The 18,850-nt window shown below is 53.3% G+C and overlaps 1 protein-coding gene across 3 annotated transcripts; it reads left to right on the top strand.

Moving 5' to 3' along the window:
• Window positions 1–1,218: 1,218 nt before the first annotated feature.
• On the top strand, window positions 1,219–18,245 carry KLHL26 (kelch like family member 26). 3 transcript variants are annotated; one of them, XM_048288021.1, is made up of 4 exons: window positions 1,261–1,298; window positions 2,779–8,053; window positions 11,980–12,162; window positions 15,433–18,245. In XM_048288021.1, the coding sequence occupies exons 3-4, from the start codon at window positions 11,981–11,983 to the stop codon at window positions 17,012–17,014; spliced, it is 1,764 nt and encodes a 587-aa protein (XP_048143978.1). In that variant the 5' UTR covers window positions 1,261–1,298; window positions 2,779–8,053; window position 11,980; the 3' UTR covers window positions 17,015–18,245. The 3 variants fall into 3 exon arrangements, with proteins under 3 accessions (XP_048143977.1, XP_048143979.1, XP_048143978.1); XM_048288020.1 differs by lacking the exon at window positions 2,779–8,053 and having other exon boundaries at window positions 1,219–1,298; XM_048288022.1 differs by lacking the exons at window positions 2,779–8,053; window positions 11,980–12,162 and having other exon boundaries at window positions 1,228–1,298.
• Window positions 18,246–18,850: the final 605 nt, after the last annotated feature.

Raw genomic sequence — 18,850 nt, 5'->3', positions numbered from 1 at the left:
AACGCATTTGGAGCTGGGAATGAAATGTGCTGTGGAAATGCCAAATATTTTTAATGCTCCAGCAGATTTAGGAGGTTTAAATAAGAAAAATATACAGCTTTTCCTCTCCGAAACAGATTGCTCTCCTTGAAGCAAAGAGCTCCAGAACATGAAGTTTTCATCAGGCTGACTTGAAAGGGAGTTTTCACGGCTTTCCAAGCGCGTTCGTTCTCATGTACGAATTCCCCCCTTTCCCTTCTACAGATGTGGACCCCGAGCATGGGAAATCAAAGAAATCTACCCCCGGCCGTTGGCAGGGCCAGCGCTATGAATAATTTCCTGATTCCCACTGATGACTGGAATGCCCCCTCGACCAGATGCGCGCCGGCTTTAGGAATTACACGGACCCCGCGTGGCCTCGGTGGCTTTGGGGAGAGCTGGGAGGGCTCTGATGCCGACCATGTGTGGGGACGGAGGCGGTTTTGGCAGCGGGACGCGCAGGGATCTCCAGCGACAGGACTGCACCCTCTGGAGGGTACTGCTGCTCCTGCACGAGGAGGTTTTGGCCAAAAATCCCCCTCCAGAACGGCCCAGGTGGCCTGGCAGGAGGTTTTGTCCCCACCAGGGCTGTCCCCGCAGTCCTGGGCGCCGCAGGTGACATTTAGTGATCCGCAGGTGGAATCCCGAGGGAAATATTGGGATTTCCAGGGCAGGCTGTGGTCCGATAATGCTCGCATGGAAGGAACTGGTGGCCTGTGGGGCGGTGACAGACCTCTGGGACCCCGCAGCTGTGGGGCGGTGGCTGCCACCGGGACATCCGAGGGATGGGGACAGACCCCCAAGTCCTCTCAGCCATGAGGCAGTGACAGACCCCCAAACTCCACAGGCTGGTGGGGGTGACAGAGCCCCGATGCCCTCAGGCTGGTGGGGGGTGACAGCCCCCGGTCCCCCAGCCCCGGGGAAGGTGACAGCCCCGGTCCCCCAATCCCGGGGGGAGGTGACAGCCCCCGGTCCCCCAGCCCCAGGGGAGGTGACAGCCCCCGGTCCCCCAGCCCCAGGGGGAGGTGACAGCCCCCGGTCCCCCAGCCCCGGGGGAGGTGACAGCCCCCGCACTCCCGCGGGGCGGTGACACGGCGGTGGCGGCGGGGCGGCGCCAGGCCCGGCGGGCGCGGAGCGGAGCCCGCGGCTCCCGGTCCCCGCCGCTCCTGCGCCTTTAACGCGGCGGCCCCGCCGCCTCCCCCGCGGCACCGGCGGCGGCGGCGGCGCTCGGCGATGGCGGAGTCCGGCGGGGCCGAGTTCGGCGCGGAGCGGCCGAGCAGGTGAGCGGGGCCGGCGCGGCCTAGGCCGGGCAGCGGGGCCGGGCCCCATCGGCCCGCGGGGCTCCGCCGCCTTCCCCCGGGCCCGGGGTCACGGAGCGCCGGCCTGGCCGAGGAGCCGCTGCCCGGGGGCGCTGTGGCGGGCGGCAGCACGGCCCGGTGCCCGGTGCCCGGTGCTCGGTGCCTCAGGGGCCGGGGATTGTCCTGAGCGGGGCCCGCGGGAAGGGAGCGATCGTGATGAGCAGCGACGCTGCTGCTCGTGGGGTGTGTGAGGAGGGAGGCTGAGGTTTGGGCCAGGCTCTAAAGCAGAAAATAGTGTGAATGCTATGGTGAATCCTATAGTGAATCCTACAGTGAATCGCACCCAGTGAAACCGCCCCAGGGAATCCCACCCTGGGTCAGGTCTGTGGAGCCACCAGCTCTGCGGGTTTGTAGAGACACCAGGTGCAGCAGTTCCAGAGACTTCCAATGTTTGGTGTTTCAGGCCCATTCTGCTGCCCCCCATCCCCTCTGCTGTGCCCCCAGCCTGCAGATCCAACCCAGTCCCTGATTTGGGGGGGTCCCTCAGGCTTTGAAGGCAGTGCAGAGCAGGTGGTACCTGTCGGGGTGATGTGGTAACTGTTGGGGTGATGCTCTGGGTGCTGCAGGTGGTACCTGCTCACGGAGGAGTTTCTGTTCCTGGGGTTTTCCTGTTTGTCACCATCCCAAGCTCGTGTTGGACAGTGTTCAGGGAGTTGTGGTGTCTGGCTCGGGGATGTTACGCTGTTGCTGTCAGCCCGGGCTGTCACTTTGCTTCAAAGCATCGTTTATCCTCAGCTTCGCTCAGCGTTGCCTCCTGAAATAACCACCCGTGTGTGTCACGCCGTGGAGGGGAAGCCCTCCCAGGCATTGTTCAGTGCTGGAGAAGCCTCTCTGAATCCTCACCTATAGATTTATCCTACTTTTTTCCACCTCAGTGACCACCTGTGCTCCTTGAAGCTCCATGCTGTGTCACCTGTGGCGTCTCATTTCATCCCTCTGCACCTCCTTTTCCTTTCTCAGGCAGGAATTCCAGCACTTCTTACTCCAGGTGTTGGTAGCACTGCTCCCCTGGCACTTGGGAGTTCCCTGGGCGTGCAGCAGTGAGAAATGGAAGTAATTTGTTTCAGGGCTGTGATAAATCACCCAGGCTGGAGCTGCAGCAGTTTTATTCCCCCGAGCTGCAGCTCCGTCATGTTCGCTATCGCTGAGTGTTTATTTTCTTTGTTAATTTTAAAGCAAAGCTCGTTGAAGTTTGGATCCTGCTTCTTGTTGCTCGGGAGTTTAGAGGATTTTTACTTGTTTAAAGGTGGATTTATTGGGGAATATGAGGAGAAATCTGATGGGGGACTTTGGATGTGCTGTAGAGCGTGAGCAGGATTCCAAGGGCATTCCTTGGCGGCAGTGATTCCTTGTTAGGTGCTTCCACTTGTGACTTTTTTGCACTTCTTATTGACTCTCCAAGGCAGGAGGACAGAGGCTCTGGTGCTGTTTCACACATGCCATTTGGATGGTGCACTGCAGCTCCAACACCACGGGCAGAATTTCCATCTTTGGAATTGCTACCGCTTACCCGGGAGCTGTGGCTGCCCCGGAGCAGGAAAATTCACTTCTCTGCTGGGATCCTGCTCTTTCCTTCAACACAGAACAGGCTGGGCAAGACCATGGGGACAAAAGGCCCTGGACACAGTGATGGCATGAGATAAAGCCACTCCTGGGCATTGAAAAGCAAATGGCTCCAATCTTCTATTTTGAAACAAACTTTCGGTTTGGTTTTTTTTTTTTCCTTTCTTCCTCCTTGGGTAGAATTTCATGACTTACAAATGGGTTTCATATTTTACTCCCAGCCTTCTTTTATCACGTAGAGGGAGAGTTTCAGGCTGCAGAATTCACTCTGTAGCACTGGGAATGTGCTTTGGGGTCAGGGAGAGGAAACCTGGAACCTTTCGGGATCCCCAGCAGGAGAAGCTTCTGCGCTTGAGCCATCGAGGCATCGTTGTTGCAGCGTTGGTGAGGTGGGGTTGTGCAAAGCAGGGTCACAAAAATCTGGGAAAAACACCATCCCAGATGCTGGAGAGAGTGTTCCCGTGCAGGCCTTTCCATGGGAATTGATTGAGGTGTCCAGAAAAGCTGTCGAGGAATTAATTGGGAATAATCCCTTGAAGGACGTGCTGACGTGTTTGCTGTGAAAACCAGGAAGAACAGGCAAGGTCTTATCTCAAATGTCTGGGTTCCCATCAAGGGGATGCTGACCTGAGCTTCCCAAACTTTATTCCTTCTGAGAAAGTGGTGGGAAGGAGAGGAATGTCCAGGGGGATGGAGTAAAACCACAAAGGGGGAAGATAAGGGCCGTGAGCCTGCCTTGCTCTGGAGTTCCTGTCATCTCCTACAGCTTCACCCTTCAATCACACTTGGTATTTTTTCCCTTTTGGAGCCGAAGTGGAGTTTTTGTGGGGTTTCTATGATCCATCCTCTGCCACATGGCAAGTTTCAGACAGATTTAGTTGTTAGATCTGGTAGACGTGGTGTAAATGTTTATGCTCTAACTGAATCACTGTAAAAATAACTGCTGCCTGCTCTTGCAGTGTTGGGAGAGTCCCGAGCTGGGGGTTTTGTTTAGACCAAAAGTAAACTTGGGGGGATGCTTTAAAGGTTCCTGTCATGCCTCCAAGTGTTGTGTGGCTTTGTAAGGAAGGGCCTCACAGGGTGGGATGATGGTTAAAGCGTCTTTCCCAGTTTCTCATTTATTAAGAAATGCTGGAGTTGCACAGAAATTTGGGATCTTTAAGAAAAGCTGTTCTGGTGGCCTTGGGTGGCTCTGTTCAGGGCAGAGTGGCACAAAGCCTGTGCAGGACAGAGCTGCCCACAGAGCTGGGAAACAAAATGATGTTATGATGGGCACAAACCTGAGTGCAGAGGGTTCAGGTGAGCAGAGAAAGACAGATCTGAGCTGGAATTTGGTGCCGCGATGCCGAGTGCCGGGGCAGCTGCTCCCACCTGCTGGGAAACACCAATTCCCTCATTTCCATGGAAGGAATGATGCTTTTGCTGCTGCTCTCTGCTGTTTCATCACCTTGTGCTGTTTTTGCCTGAGCTCCCTGGCTGCTCCCAGGCTCTGATCTGGAGGGTGGAGGTGCAGGGAGGGGAGAGGAGTACCTACTCTGCACGTAGCTACTCCTGTTGTGCTATTGCCACACTGCCCACGCCGTGCAATCCATGCTGCAGAAACAGCCTGGCACAAGCACCGCTCCTGGACCTCTGGAAAAGCTGGAAGTTTCCCCGAGTTCTTCCCAGGTGTGGAGCGGAGGGCCCGGGATAGTTGTGTAGGGCAAGGTGGGGAGTGATTTTCTTGCTGTGGGGACCTTTCTGCCCCGCCAGAGCTGCTGGCAGAGCTGGTACGGGCTGTCCCCACAGGGAAGGTGACCCAGAGGTTGCTGAGCTGTGCAGAGCCCAGGCAGGTCCTGACGGATTTTTGGATGGACGTGCCCAGAGCGCCGCGGATTGGCTCCCAGAGGTGACAGGGTGACGCTGGAGCGGGCGCAGGGGAGGAGGCCGGTGTCCAGCAGTGCCTGTGTGCGGGCCAGGGGACACTTTTGGGGTGGCCTTGGTGGCTCTGCTGTGCTTGCCGACACCACTAGGTGCCTCCCAGCCTTTGCACTGCGGGGAGAGGCTCGGGAGCACCCGCTGCTCCCTCGGGCTGCTCCAGCAGCCCAGGCTTGGGGCACGGCTCTGATTTTTGGGTTATTTTGGACATGAGCTTCACTTTTCACACAGCAGGGTTTGTCCCTGAGCTGGGGGAACGTGGAGCTGTTTAAGGCAGAGCTGTCGGGGAGTATTGAGGGTGCAACGAGCCTGAACTTGGGGGTGTACGTGGATTTTATGGGATGTGAACCCTACAGTCTGAGGGGCCCTGTGTGCCTGACTCTGTCACTGCTGTCACACTGCCACAGCAATGGACATGCTCCGAGTGATTTTTGTGTTTGCTCTGTTTGTTCCTGGCTCAGAGGGATTAGGTTTGGGGCTGATAAAAAATAATCACCATCAGGGTTATGGGGTGGGGGAGCACCTTCCCATTCTCGGTCCCTGTGACAAGTGCAGGTCGAGGTGGTGGCAGGGCAGGGCAGTGATGGGTGATGAGTGTCACCTCTCCAGCTGTCATCTCTCTGCTGGGACCAGAGGAAAATCCCAGTGCAGGACAAGACCCTCTGTTGTAGCTCTAAATATGGGTAGAAAAAGGAGAAATAGCAAATCCTTGTAAATAATCTCACTGTGACATTTTTGCCCCTCCAACCCCTGGTACCCAAACCTGGGCTCTTGGAATCCTCACCTGAGAGTCCCTCTGGTCCTTTGGCTGCTGAATCACCAAACTGCTTTTCCCACTGCACCAGCACAAAGATGCCTCTGGCTTTGTGACAGAAACATTTGAGGAATCTGATTGTGGGGGTTCTTTGTTGCTGTTTTTCTTCCCCCCCACAATTTGTGCTGGGTGCAGCACGTCCTGCCCGGGGCCTCACGTTGAAACTCTGGGCGGTGGCACAGAGTTGAACGTGTTCACATCTTTCACCCTCCACTTTTTTGCTGCTCTGTTTTACCAGGCCAGCCAGCTTTTTGACAGCCATCCAGTTTTATTAGTGCAGAAACCAAAATCCCACCTCCTTTGGCTTGCAAACAACCTCCTGATTGATGCCTGGGAGCAGAGTAAATTCGTGTGTGTCTGCTGGGCCCTGTGCGAGCCCAGCTCAGAAGAAAAGAAAAACAGAGATTTTGGAAATGGCTGGGACTTCTAAGGGTATTAAAAAAATAATATTTCAAAAATAAATAAATTGAAAAGCTTCTTGCTGCTTTACCTTTGGGCTACAGGGTGTCCTTGGTTCCAGCTTGGGGGAAATGGGATGCAGATAAGCAAATCAAAGGATCAGCAGGACCCAAGACAGAAAGCACTGGAAAATGAACCAGGTGCCTCCTGGCTTCTGTAAAATCCAGCTTTAATTGCTGTTTTCACCAAATTGCAGGGCTGAATCTGGCCTGGGTTGGCTGGTAGTGGTCAGTGTGGGAGCACAGCAGCATCCAGTCCCATCCCAGTGCCGGCCAGTCCGGCTGCTGGGAGAGGGACCAGCCTTTGGGGCCCTGAAACAGAACTAAAAAAAGTTTAACTAAAAAAAGTCTGCTGGGTTTTGTCCTTTTTCTTTCTTAAATCAAGAATGTTCTTTGCTCTCCCTTTGCCAAACATTAAATTCACTTAAATTTCGAGGCTGGAGACTTTTCCAACTTTCCTGTTGCACTTGAGGCATTTTCCAGAGGACCATTATTTTCACACAAAGTGTCGCTCCTTCTGAAACTCAGCCCCATTTATAATCTCTTCATTTGAGCCCTGCAAATTGCCAGTCACTTTTAAAAAGCGATATTAGTCTCAGGCTCTCTCCTTTTATTTATTGCTTTGATGAAAGAGATGGTGTCAGGAGTGGAAAATGAGTGGAGGCAGAGGAGGGAAACGGGAGAAATTCAGGGAAGGAGTTGGAAAAGGGAACAAAGAAATCGATTAAACGCTTTTTTTTTTGCTCCCATATCTTGAGGATGATTATGTTTCACTGGAAAACATCTCCTTCATTCAGAGTGTTAATATTTAATTAGTTGCTGATCATTAAGTGCTTATTGTGGTTGCTAATTTGGCCAGGAAACGCTGTAAATGCTGCTGGGAACAGAAGTAGGTTAACAGGGCAGGTATTTTTGTGCTTCGGTGCCTCATCTTCCTTGCCCCCAAATTTCCAAGGAAACTTCTTGCTGTGTCTTCTTAGAGGGATGCAAAGGCCACGGGAACGTCATCCCAAAATCCTAAATGAGAGTCTGCGAAGCAGCAAATCCGCAGTGAAGGGCTCAGCCTTTCTGCCCTAACGTAGCATTTGTGAGTGTGGAGTGCTGAAAACTCATTTTCATCATTTGGGCATGTGATATAAAGCCTCAGGATCTGAAATATTACAGTCACCATGGCTACCAGTGACTTATCTGAGGGAGTTTGACTTTTGTTTTGATTTTAAGTGTCTTAATTGTAGTTTAAAAATCAGAATCTAAATGTGTTTTTTTACTTAGGCATGAAACTAAAGGCATTAAATGATTTGCATTATTAAAATATCTATAATGCTGCCTGTCAAAGGTTCCTAAAGAAGGTCCTTAATATTCATCCCTTATGTTCTAAATAAAGTTACTCTCCAGCTTTATGGGAGTTCTGCTTCTCTCACCACAAAAAATGTCTTGCAGGTGCCTCGCTGGCTATTTTGCAACCCCAAACCTTTTGTTTAGCCTTGGAAAAGCTGTGCCACTCCATACCTGCTGCTTTCTCACACATTCTGCTGCTTTTCCTCCTTCCCCTCCTGTCCCCCAGCCTTTCCCCGCGGGGTCCCACCTCTGGAGCTGGTGTTTATGGAAGAGTTTGGCTGCTGGAAGTTTGCCCTGCTCAGGAATCCTGCCAAACCCCCTCGAGTTTCTCCTGGATGAAAAATTACTGAGCACCACCTGCCCGAAAAGTGGGAAAGCGTGGGGATGCTGAGCTGGGATGGAGAGCACCGAACTGCCCCTCCTTCCATGGTGTAAAAGAAGAGGAGGAACACGACAGGCAGTGGTGCAGCCGAAGATTTTTCTCCCTTAATTCAATCACTGAAATGTTACAATCTGTCCTGCTCTAATTCTCTCCACTTGTACTTGTGCAGCGGTTGCAAACATGCTGAAATATGAACTCATGCTTGGTAAGCCTTTAATTCCAGCTTTGATGTTTTTAATCATCAGTACAGATTTGGTAAAAATGATTCATTAGCTTGAAACGCGTCTTGGATTCCACGTGACGCTGTGGGGAACGGAGGAGGCAGCGCCAGGGGCCGCTTGTTCTTGGGATGTTCTTTGTGCCTGAGCTGATTCTTGAAGTGTGGCCCTCAACATCTCAGCTTTAGAGGCCTCTTGGGTGTCCAGATGCCTCCTCTCTGCATCTGGTTTCGGTCAAAACCCGAGCGCTCCTTGCTCAGAAATGTGTGAGCAGAGCCCGTGGTCGGTGCGCTGGGGCGAGGGCTCCTCTCTGGGTGCCGCAGCAGGAGGATTCCTGGCCTCGTTTGCCTTCCCTGCCTTCCCTGCCCGCTGTCTGCCTGGAACCACTCCCTTAACCCTTGCTGGGACATCTCCACACCCTCTGAGCACCAGGGTTTGGGCTGGGGTTGGTTTCCCCCACGCTGAGCTCTAGCCCGCAGTGACCGGAGAGGATTGAAAGCAATCTGGCTTCAGAGCAGCGGCTCGGAGACAAATCCTCAATCCCATTACTTGTTCCCTGGCAGTCCCTGGTTGGATCTGGGGTACCAGGGATGTTATCAGAGCCTCTGAGGCTGCTGCCCAAAAGGCATCGCCCTCCTGGCTCAGCGTGGCTGTCGGATTTCAGCTGCCCCCGCCGTGCGTGCCATGGATATAAAGATCCCTTTCATGGCTGTTTCCATATGGAAAGTGGCATTCCTGTTCCTGTAAAGCCACCTTTGTGCCAGTATATCCACGTGAGAGGCCCTGGTGGTGGGAGGATGTCGGGATCCCCGCCGTGGGATCTTGGTGCGGGTGTGATTTTTGTGTCCTGCGTTCTTCCGATGGATAAATTCGGGTGCAGCCACAGGCCTGACCCTGCCCCAAGCTGAGGTATTGAAGGGCTCTCTGACCACAGAAACCCCACAGAACTCCAGCTTTTTGAGGACAAAGATGAGCATCCCGAGGAAAATTCCAGAAGCTCTCCAGCCCTGCCTCCCTCGGAAAGGGAAGGAGCGGAATAAACACTTTCTCCCTGTTGTGCTGAAAGGCTTTTATCTCCCGGGCACGTTCTGAGCTTCGAGGAGGAGCAGCAACTCTTCCCAGGTTTTGTCTTCCAGGCTGTTCCTGCTGTAACAAATTGTTAAGCAACAAGTACACGGCATTTGGAGATCTGGGATGAGATAGGGACAGCCTCACAAAGGCGCTCTCAGATGTTCAAGGCTTCCTTTTGTGCTCAGGGGTTTTATATATTTATTTTTTACTCTCTGGCATCCAACTGCTGCTCCTCTTCTCCCTCGGTTTGCGGTGCTGGAGTGGGAGCCAAGGCCATGGATTCAGGTGTGCTCCCGTGTCCAGCCAAGCCTGCTCTTATCACAAATCCCTTTTTTCTCCCCGCAGAGCAAACACTGCTTGGTGCTGTTTTCTCACCTCTCCTCCTCCCCCTTTGTTTTCCGTAAATCCCTTACTTGATTTCTCATGCTTTGTGTGGATTTTGTTTTGTTTCCAGCTTGTTTTTTTCTCCTTAAAATCCTTTTTTTTTTTTTTTTCTGGACATTAGCGATGCTTTTCTTTTGTTTTGCCTTTTTTTCCCCCCTCCTCAGAGTATTGTGTAATCAGTGGATCCTTTTATTCTACCCCTGTAAATAGACAAAGGAACCAGAACAGAGAGTTTTTCCTGGAGTAGCTGTTCCATTACCTGTTGAAATGAGTCCCACATCCCAACACCTTTATTCCACACAGATGGACCCACCCACCCTGAGCTAATCCTGTAAAAGTGAATTGAGGAAGAGGAAAAAAGAGGAATATTCATGCAGGTGACGGCTGTTGTCTGAACCTGCGCTGCGAGGGCTGTGGATCCAGGGACAGCATTCCAACAGGGATGAACGCCGAGGCTGGGAAAAGGAATGTTTGAAATCAGTCTAAAAAAAAAACCACAGAAGAAAATTCCCATGAGGAGACTCCTGCAGGAGATCGAGTGTGGTGAAGTCACAACGAATCGGGAATTGCGGCTCCCGCCGGCTCTGTCCCTGTGGATTTTACCTGCCCAGCCCGGAGCAGAGCGGCTTTGCTGGGTGACTGGTGCTGTGTCCAGAGGGAACATCACTTCCATGCTGCTGCTGGACGTTTCCTCCTTCCTCCCCCAGCAAATGCAAGTTCCAGAGAGGAGAGGGAAAGGGGTTTGATGTGGTGAGAATCCACGCCTCGCTGCCCCAATCCCTTCCCTCTTTTTCCTTGGGAAGAGCTGGAGTGGACAGACATCTCTTGGCTTGCAGAGTGTGGATAAAGGTCCTGTCAGCAGCTGCCTTTTTGCTAAGCCTTCTTATTCCAGCAAGGAACACTCCACGCTCTGCTCTGAGGCTCTTCCGAGTGCTTTGATTTTAGGGTGGGGATTTCAGACCACCCTCACCCAGCTGAGCACCACCAGCCATCCCAGTAGGAGCTCCGATGGATTTTTTGAGGCATTCCCAAGCCTGAGGAGCTCGAACCAGCCTGCCAAGGTTTGCTCTGTGCATCCCAGCGAGCTCCAGAGCTCCCAGTGCTCTGATGGACATCCCAGATTTCCCCTCGCTCCCTCTCCCTAAAGCTTGCCGGAAATTGCAACCCGATAGGAGCGAGCCCTGTCCATTGTTCCTCATTGTTTGAGGATTGTTTACATCCACTTTTTTGTTATCCCATCTCCCTGACTCTTCCCTGACCTCTTGCCGGCTCGTTTGGTCCATTGTGTGTGGCTGTTGTTGTTCCAGGGAGTTCTGAGGGAGGAGGGTTGGAGCAAACCCTGGGATTACTCAGCCCCAGCCTACTCCTCTTTGGCTTCATTGCTTTATTCCACCTAAATAATAATAACAATAAAGATGATAATTCCCTCTAAGTGCAGTCCTAAGCGCACTCTCCCGCTGTGCATTTGGGAGCAACTCACGCAGCTTCCCAGACTCGGGATAATCTCCTTGGGATTTTTTAATGTCACGTTTCCATAAAACATTCCTCGAGGACGCAGAGACCCAGCAGCAGGATGCTCCTGGAAACATCAGCCCCATCCTGAGTATTGATCCCTGTGTTTTCTCCCCAGGAGCACACAGGATCTTGATCTTGAAAAGTCGGTCAGAGCTGGATTACATTTGCAAACCAGTTTGGGATTTCCCACGAGCGAGAGGGCTCAGGGAGTCTTGCAGTTGGTTCTGGAGTTCTTTCCGGAGCATCCCGCAGCCCCTTCCCCTGGAGCAGGGCTCCTGCTGCCTGCGAACGTAGCGTTCCCACCGACAAGTGCATCTGAGGCCAGGCAGATCCCGGGATGATGCTGGGGAACACGTGTGAGAGGCACTGGGAGAAGCAAGGAAATGTTTACGCTGGGAGGGGACTGTTGACAGTGCAGTTCAAACAGCTGACGTTATTCAGGGCAGCCGGTGCCGTGCAATATTTTGCTTTTTGCTCCTCTCCTGGGGGTCAGGCAGAAGGGAAGGATCAAATGGGGCTGGCAGGGCTGTCCTTGGCCGGAGCAGGGAATCCAGCAGCTGCAGGCAAGGAAGGTGGTGAGGAGAAGCAGCAACTGTGGCTCGGTGTAGTGGTTGAAGTCGAGGTCAGGGTGGATTCTGGGGCAGCTCAGCGCAGGGACACCAACATTCCCTGGATATTGTGGCCCCAGGAGATGTTTGGGTGGTGTCTGGAGCCCCGTGTGTGCTGCAGGGCTGTCAGTGCCAGAGGATAACTGAGAAATGTGGAAGTGTTTTGTGCTGGGAGAAGGGAACACGAGGTGCTGATGTGCTGGGTGGCTGTTGAGCTGGGAATTGAATTTGCCTTCCAACTGGTCCCAGTTCCCGTGCGTCCCCATCTCGCTGGGTGGGTATCTGACATTCTGTGTTCGTTTCAAACCAGCCTGTCTCTCTTGTTCTGTTTTTAGCATGGCTGACAAGAACAGCACCCTGAAATGCACGTTCTCTGCTCCTGGCCACAGCACCACGCTGCTGCAGGGACTGGCCTCGCTCCGAGCTCAGGCTCAGCTGCTTGATGTCATCCTCACTATAAATAATGAAGTGTTTCAGGTTCATAAAGTTGTCTTGGCTGCCTGCAGTGACTATTTCAGGTGAGAATCCCATAGGGAAGCAGGCATTTTTACCTTTCCCGTGGGTTTGCTGTCTCCCCATCCTCCCCCACCCCAACCTCCCCACCGCACCCCAAAAGTCCCATCCCACAGAAATCTTTGGAGGTTTGGTTTGCTCCATGGATGTCCTGCAGGCAGGTTGAGGTTCAGGATCAGTCCCTCTGCACTCAGGTTTGTTCAGCTACAGCTGCTGGGCCAAGACAGGAGCCCAAGCCCAGGTTTTGAACCCACCTGGGCAGGTGTTGGTGCTGCTTTTGCTCTGGAGCCACTTGAGCTGATTTGGAGGTAGCAGTGAGGCCTCCAGAATGAGGCATCCCATCCTCCTGCTCTCTTTAACCACCACTGATGTGTCTGTAGTGCTCTCTGCCCATGGGCTGAGAGCACTGAGGTCCTGAGAGCGCTCCCCAGATCCCAGAAGATCCGGGAGAGCTGTCCCAGCTGGTGTGGGTTGAAAACCGAAGCACCACGAGGAGTTTCTGCAGCCAAATTAATGCAGAGGGAGCCAATTGCAGGGCAGGGAATTCAGTCCTGAGTGAAAACAGGTGTTTTATCCATCTTGCCTCTGTCACAGGATCACAGAATTGTGGTTGAGGTTGGAAAAGGTCTCCAAGGTCATCAAGTTCAACCTTGTCACCCAGCCCAGAGCACTGAGTGTCACATCCAGGCCTTCCTTGGACACCTCCAGAGATGGGCACTCCAAACCTCCCTGGGCAGCCCCTGCCAAAGTCTAATCACCCTTTCCATGAAGAAATTCCTGCTGATGTCCACCCTGAGCCTCCCCTGGCACAGCTTGAGGCCGTTCCCTCTTGTCCTGTTGTCCCCTGTTCCCAGAGCCCAACTTCCCCCCGGCTGCCCCCTCCTGTCAGGGACTTGTGCAGAGCCACAAGGTCCCCCCTGAGCCTCCTTTGCTCCAGGCTGAGCCCCTTTCCAGCTCCCTCAGCTGCTCCTCAGGACTGACTCTCTCTGTCCAACTCCTTTGGAACGGCTCTGACTGGGAATGGCTTTGAGTCCGGGATCTTTCTGGGGCAGCACCAGTGGCAGCGTGAAGTGAGGGACGTGCTGGAGACACCGGGTGCAGGGAAGGCTCACACTCATGGAGAGCTCGAGCTGGGAGTTGTTCCAGACTCTGGGAAGGCTGGAAAAGGGGCTGTTGATGGGATTTGCAGTCCCTTGATGTGTAGGTCCCTCCCAGCAGGTAAACAAGACCAAAGGGCTTCACCTGGCATCTCTCTGGCATCCCTGTGCCCGTTCTTCAGGGCTCCGTGTTCACACACATTTTCCAGGCTCTTCCCTCCCCTCTCCCTGTGGTAACACAAACCTTCCAGGCTTATCACTCTCCTGAGCAGGCACACAGTTAATCCTGGAGCTGCTCTCCCCCCAGATGCTGATGGCACTGTTTTATTCCTCACTGCTGGGTGCAGGGCCACTGCCAGGGTGGTTTCACTGTCGAAATCTAATTACCGAGTAGGTTCCTTGTTAGAACTTCAGTGGTGCTGAAGAACGTCGTCCTGGGGAACAATGGCAGAATAATCCAGCTTTTTGAAAACACTCTGGGTTTTTTTCTGCAGGAAGGGGGAGGGAAAAGAGTGAAATTGAGGCATTTATATAATCAGCATTTTAGAACCGTAACACTTTTCGAAGGGAATTGCATTCTAGTGGATGATTTGTCTTCAGCATGGCAACAATAAACGCTTTCCTCTCCCTGTTCAGCTGGTGCAGGAGCACACACGTGGCCGGGTGTCCTCTGGGGCGAGGGATCAGGGCTGGGATTTGAGCAGAATGCTCTCATCTGCTGCACGGACAAATAATTGGGAACAGCGTTCCTGGTCACTCGGTTACAGCGGGCTGATTTCACATGCAGATATTTCCTTATTTAGGTCATTTAGGATTTCTTGGGTTTATGCTGGACGGCAGCAGGTTTTCTAGCCTGGTTTGGACAGGAAACTTGGAACTCCTGTCTTTTGACAGCGTTCCCAAGATATTCCTTTATTCCTGTGTCGGTGCAGGGTCTGTTCAGCATTTTTTCGGGCTGACTCGCACCTGGGAGTCGGCGCAGGCAGCTCTGGTGACACCACAGATTTACCTTTCCCATGGAAAAGAGCAGGTTACCCAGGGTGGAAAAAACAGCCCAAAATGTGCAGTTTTAAGATCTTTTGTGTGACAGTTCATGGCCTCGCAGGGACGTGTGTGCAGTGGCAGGGAGTGGTGACACTCCACGTCGCCCCATGTCACTCTGTGTCACCTGCTCTGACTTTGCCTGACCCACAACTGCTCTGCCCCTGCTCCTTGAACACCAAGGGGTGCAAACATTTTCCCTGAGCCACCCCTGGCTAACAAAACCCTCTGGAACGGGCTGTAAATGGCCCAAACCCCACAAGTGCAGCCCCGTCCCCATCCCCATCCCGCCCCCGGCGGCACTGGGAGCTGCGGCCCCACAGCCCTCGGCGTGGAATGTGCTTCCTGTGGAATTTAGGAGCCTCCCAAGGAGGTGATCCAGGGCCTAAGCTCTGCGTGGCCTGGGCAAGTGATGTGCTCGCAGCTGTGCTGTAACTGAGCCTTTTCCCCCCGAATTTTGTTTAATTGCCTGTCAGCCCCCTGCCGTCGGCGTTGCTGGAGGGGCTGCGGCTCCCATTTTTTAAGGCGTTGGGAAGGAGCTTTGGAGGGGAGGTTGTGCTGGAAGACCAAAGCTGTTCACAGAATGTGTTGCACCTGCAATTTTTAAGCCATTTCGTAGTTCCCTACGAGGTAACGGGATCACAGGGCCTGAAGGCTGTGCTGCCAGGAGTCACTGAGCTCCTACCAGAGGTGTATTCCTTCCTTGTGCTCCCAAATCCTAAACCTAAACCTAAACCCCTTCAGGGTACAGCTCCCAATCTCTGCTGGATCAGATCCCGTGGGATTCTTTTTTGTTGAGTATCACAGATTCATTGGTGTCCAGAATTCTCCACTCCCTGCTCTGGCAGCTCTGCCTCTTCCTGGAGCTTGGTCCTGTGGTCTGCTCTTATTCCCGCTGCCAGTGGGATTGAAAAACTTCTCCAGTTGCTGAATATTCCTCCTCAGTGCACTGTTTATGCAAGCCTTATGTAAGTCGTTGCACACTCTCATTTCTCCTGGCTCGTAGAGATTTAGCCTTGATTTATTCCCCCCCTTCCCCATCCTAAGAGAATCAGAGTGTTCAATAAAATCCAATTCCAAGGTGCTGCATCTTTTGCTTAAACGGGGGATTTTTTTGTTTGTGTTCCTGACCTGCAGGGCGATGTTCACGGGCGGGATGAGAGAAGCCAGCCAGGATGTGATCGAGCTCAAAGGTGTGTCTGCCAAGGGCCTGAAGCACATCATCGACTTCGCCTACAGCGCCGAGGTGACTCTGGACCTCGACTGCATCCAGGACGTGCTGGGAGCCGCCGTCTTCCTGCAGATGGTGCCGGTGGTGGAGCTGTGCGAGGAGTTCCTCAAGTCTGCCATGAGCGTGGAGACGTGCCTCAACATCGGGCAGATGGCCACCACCTTCAGCCTCGCCTCCCTCAAGGAATCCGTGGACGCCTTCACCTTCAGGCACTTCCTGCAGATCTCCGAGGAGGAGGATTTCCTCCACCTGCCCCTGGAGCGCCTGGTGTTCTTCCTGCAGAGCAACAAGCTCAAGAGCTGCAGCGAGATCGAGCTGTTCCGCGCCGCCGTGCGCTGGCTGCAGTTCGACCCCGGGCGCCGCGCCAGCGCCAGCCAGGTGCTCTGCCACATCCGCTTCCCGCTCATGAAATCCTCGGAGCTGGTGGACAGCGTCCAGACCCTGGACATCATGGTGGAGGACGTGCTGTGCCGCCAGTACCTGCTGGAGGCCTTCAACTACCAGATCCTGCCCTTCCGGCAGCACGAGATGCAGTCGCCGCGCACGGCCATCCGCTCGGACGTGCTGTCCCTCATCACCTTCGGCGGCACCCCCTACACCGACAACGACCGCACCGTCAGCGCCAAGGTCTTCTGCCTGCCCGACGCCGGCGGCCGCCAGTTCCGCGAGCTGACCGAGATGGAGGTGGGCAGCAGCCACTCGTGCGTGGCCGTGCTGGACAACTTCGTGTACCTGGTGGGAGGGCAGCAGCTGCAGTACCGCAGCGGGGAGGGCGCCGTGGACGTCTCCTACCGCTATGACCCCCACCTCAACCAGTGGCTGCGCATCCAGGCCATGCAGGAGAGCAGGATCCAGTTCCAGCTCAACGTCCTGCGCGGCATGGTTTACGCCACGGGTGGCCGCAACCGCTCGGGCAGCCTGGCCTCGGTGGAGAAGTACTGCCCCAAGGACAACGAGTGGACCTACGTGTGCTCCCTGAAGCGCAGGACGTGGGGCCACGCCGGGGCCACGGTGGGGGACAAGCTGTACATCTCGGGGGGGTACGGGATCTCCGTGGAGGACAAGAAGGCCCTGCACTGTTACGACCCTGCCGCGGATCAGTGGGAGTTTAAGACCCCCATGAACGAGCCCAGGGTGCTGCACGCCATGGTCAGTGCCAACAGCAGGATTTACGCCCTGGGAGGCCGCATGGACCACGTGGATCGGTGCTTCGATGTCCTGGCTGTGGAATATTACGTCCCTGAGACGGACCAGTGGACCACGGTGAGCCCGATGCGCGCGGGGCAGTCGGAGGCCGGCTGCTGCTTGCTGGAGAAAAAGATTTACATCGTAGGGGGCTACAACTGGCACCTGAACAACGTGACCAGCATCGTGCAGGTCTACAACACAGAGACTGACGAGTGGGAGAGGGACTTGCACTTCCCAGAGTCTTTTGCTGGCATTGCCTGTGCCCCGGTCATCCTCCCGCAGGTGACGAGCCAGAGGTGACTCTGGGCTGCTCTGGGGTTGTGGGAGAGGGAAGGACAGCAAACAGCTCCAGTTCTCTGCTCCAGAATGTCCCTCCTCCTGCTGGGGAGTCCTGGCAAGCAAGTTCCATCAGCAGCACTTGTCAGCCAGGCAGACTGAACAGATGTTACAGCTGGGAAAAGCTTTTCTCTCCGCTCTCTCTCTCTCTCTCTTTTTTGTGGGGGGTGAATTTTGCCAACTTTTCGTATTTTTAAAGGCGTTACACGCTGCAAACTCTGGCAGCTCAGGAGTCACTCAGCACTGGGGTCTTGTTTCCAAGAGACCAGGTGGGGGATTTTTTATCAATAGCTCCAAAAATAAAAATCATTGTGCGTCGCTTTGTTGTTTTTTTAGCAAACAAACAAAAAAATACCAAAACCTGTGTAACACACTGACCTCCAGAAGCAATAAAGGGACAGTGGGAGCTACAAGAGCTCAGGTGCTTGGATTGTGAAACCAGATCCCTGTTTTTCAAAAGGTGACTTTTCCTTTTTTTTCTCCTTGCTGGAAAAGGGAATATTTATCCCTGCGCACCTCTGGTCCTCATTGCTTGGATCACGCTGCAATTCCTCGCCCCCTCCAGCTCCTCTAGTGCAGAAGTTCTCCCTTAATTGGGGCGTGCAGAGTTTGCAGCACTAAAGCCATGGTGAAAGCTTGATTATATATAAACAGGCATGATTATTTGGGTTTAGAAGTGCCAAAAAATTTGGCTGCCCTGGCAATAAGAGCTCTGCAGTCGTCCATCAGTGAAGCCAAGAGCTCCTGCAGTTTCTGGGTCAGGATTTTCACCTTTCCCAACACCTTCATCCCAACTCTTCCTCCACTAAAGGAGGTGGGTGCTACTCCTTCAGCAGCTGGAAGGATTTCTTCCTTGCCATGGGAATCAGCTGCTTGGCATCCCAAAATGATGGGAGTCCCAGTGGAATGTGGTTTCGTTGTTGTGGTGGTATTTTAAATTAAGAGGTTGGTTTAAGGTGGCTCTGTGATTTTTGTAAAATCTTCACTGAACACTTCCTGAACTTTCCTCCCCTCCAAGGCATTTTCCTTATTTAATTTGATGAATGAATTGCAAAAATCTCTGCTTTTATCAGGAATTCTGTTTCCAAGGGCTTTGTTTTGTATCTGTGTCGGCTTGATTTGGATGCACACGGTCTCCTTTTGTAGAGAAGCTGTTGCATTCTGCTGTGAAATAAATCCTGGGCTGCAACCTTTAGTGACAACTCGTAATGTCTGGTGTGCTGATGAATCCTTGGGAGCTCTGTGCAACGCATGAACTCCACACCTCAGAGATTTTTCTGGAATTCATGCAATCAGAGCACCTTTGGGTACGATGCAGGGCAGGCGTTCTGAATTTCAGATGAAAGTGATGCAGAATTTTGTCTGTTCCTCTCCATTTGCTGGTTTGCCAGTAATAAACTGATGGAGAGGACGTGTTGCTGTATGGAATGCTGCAGTTGGAGGCCTCGCAGGCACTTAATTGACTCCTTTTCTCTGCTCCTTTGGCCTGGCCTGGCTGCCAGAAACGCCCAGGATGGGCTTGGCAGGGACAGGAGATGCTGAGAGGATGAACTGGAACTCGGTTCAAGCTTCACAGTTACAAAAGAATGGATTTTCCTTGTTAAATGCTTCCACGTGTTTATAAAAATGGTATTTCTCAGGTTGGTAACAAATGGAGGAGTTCCTCCCTTTCCCATTTGCAGGATCTGCTTAATCCTCTTCTGAGGGTGTCAATTCTTCATCCAAAGTGACAGAGGAGAGTTTAGGAGGGATATTCGGGATAAATCCTTCCCGGTGAGGTTTTCCCAGAGCAGCTGTGGC

Source organism: Corvus hawaiiensis, chromosome 28 (genome assembly GCF_020740725.1).
Source record: "Corvus hawaiiensis isolate bCorHaw1 chromosome 28, bCorHaw1.pri.cur, whole genome shotgun sequence".
NCBI classification, from domain to species: Eukaryota; Metazoa; Chordata; class Aves; order Passeriformes; family Corvidae; genus Corvus; species Corvus hawaiiensis.
This window is presented reverse-complemented; position numbering and strand designations above follow the sequence as displayed.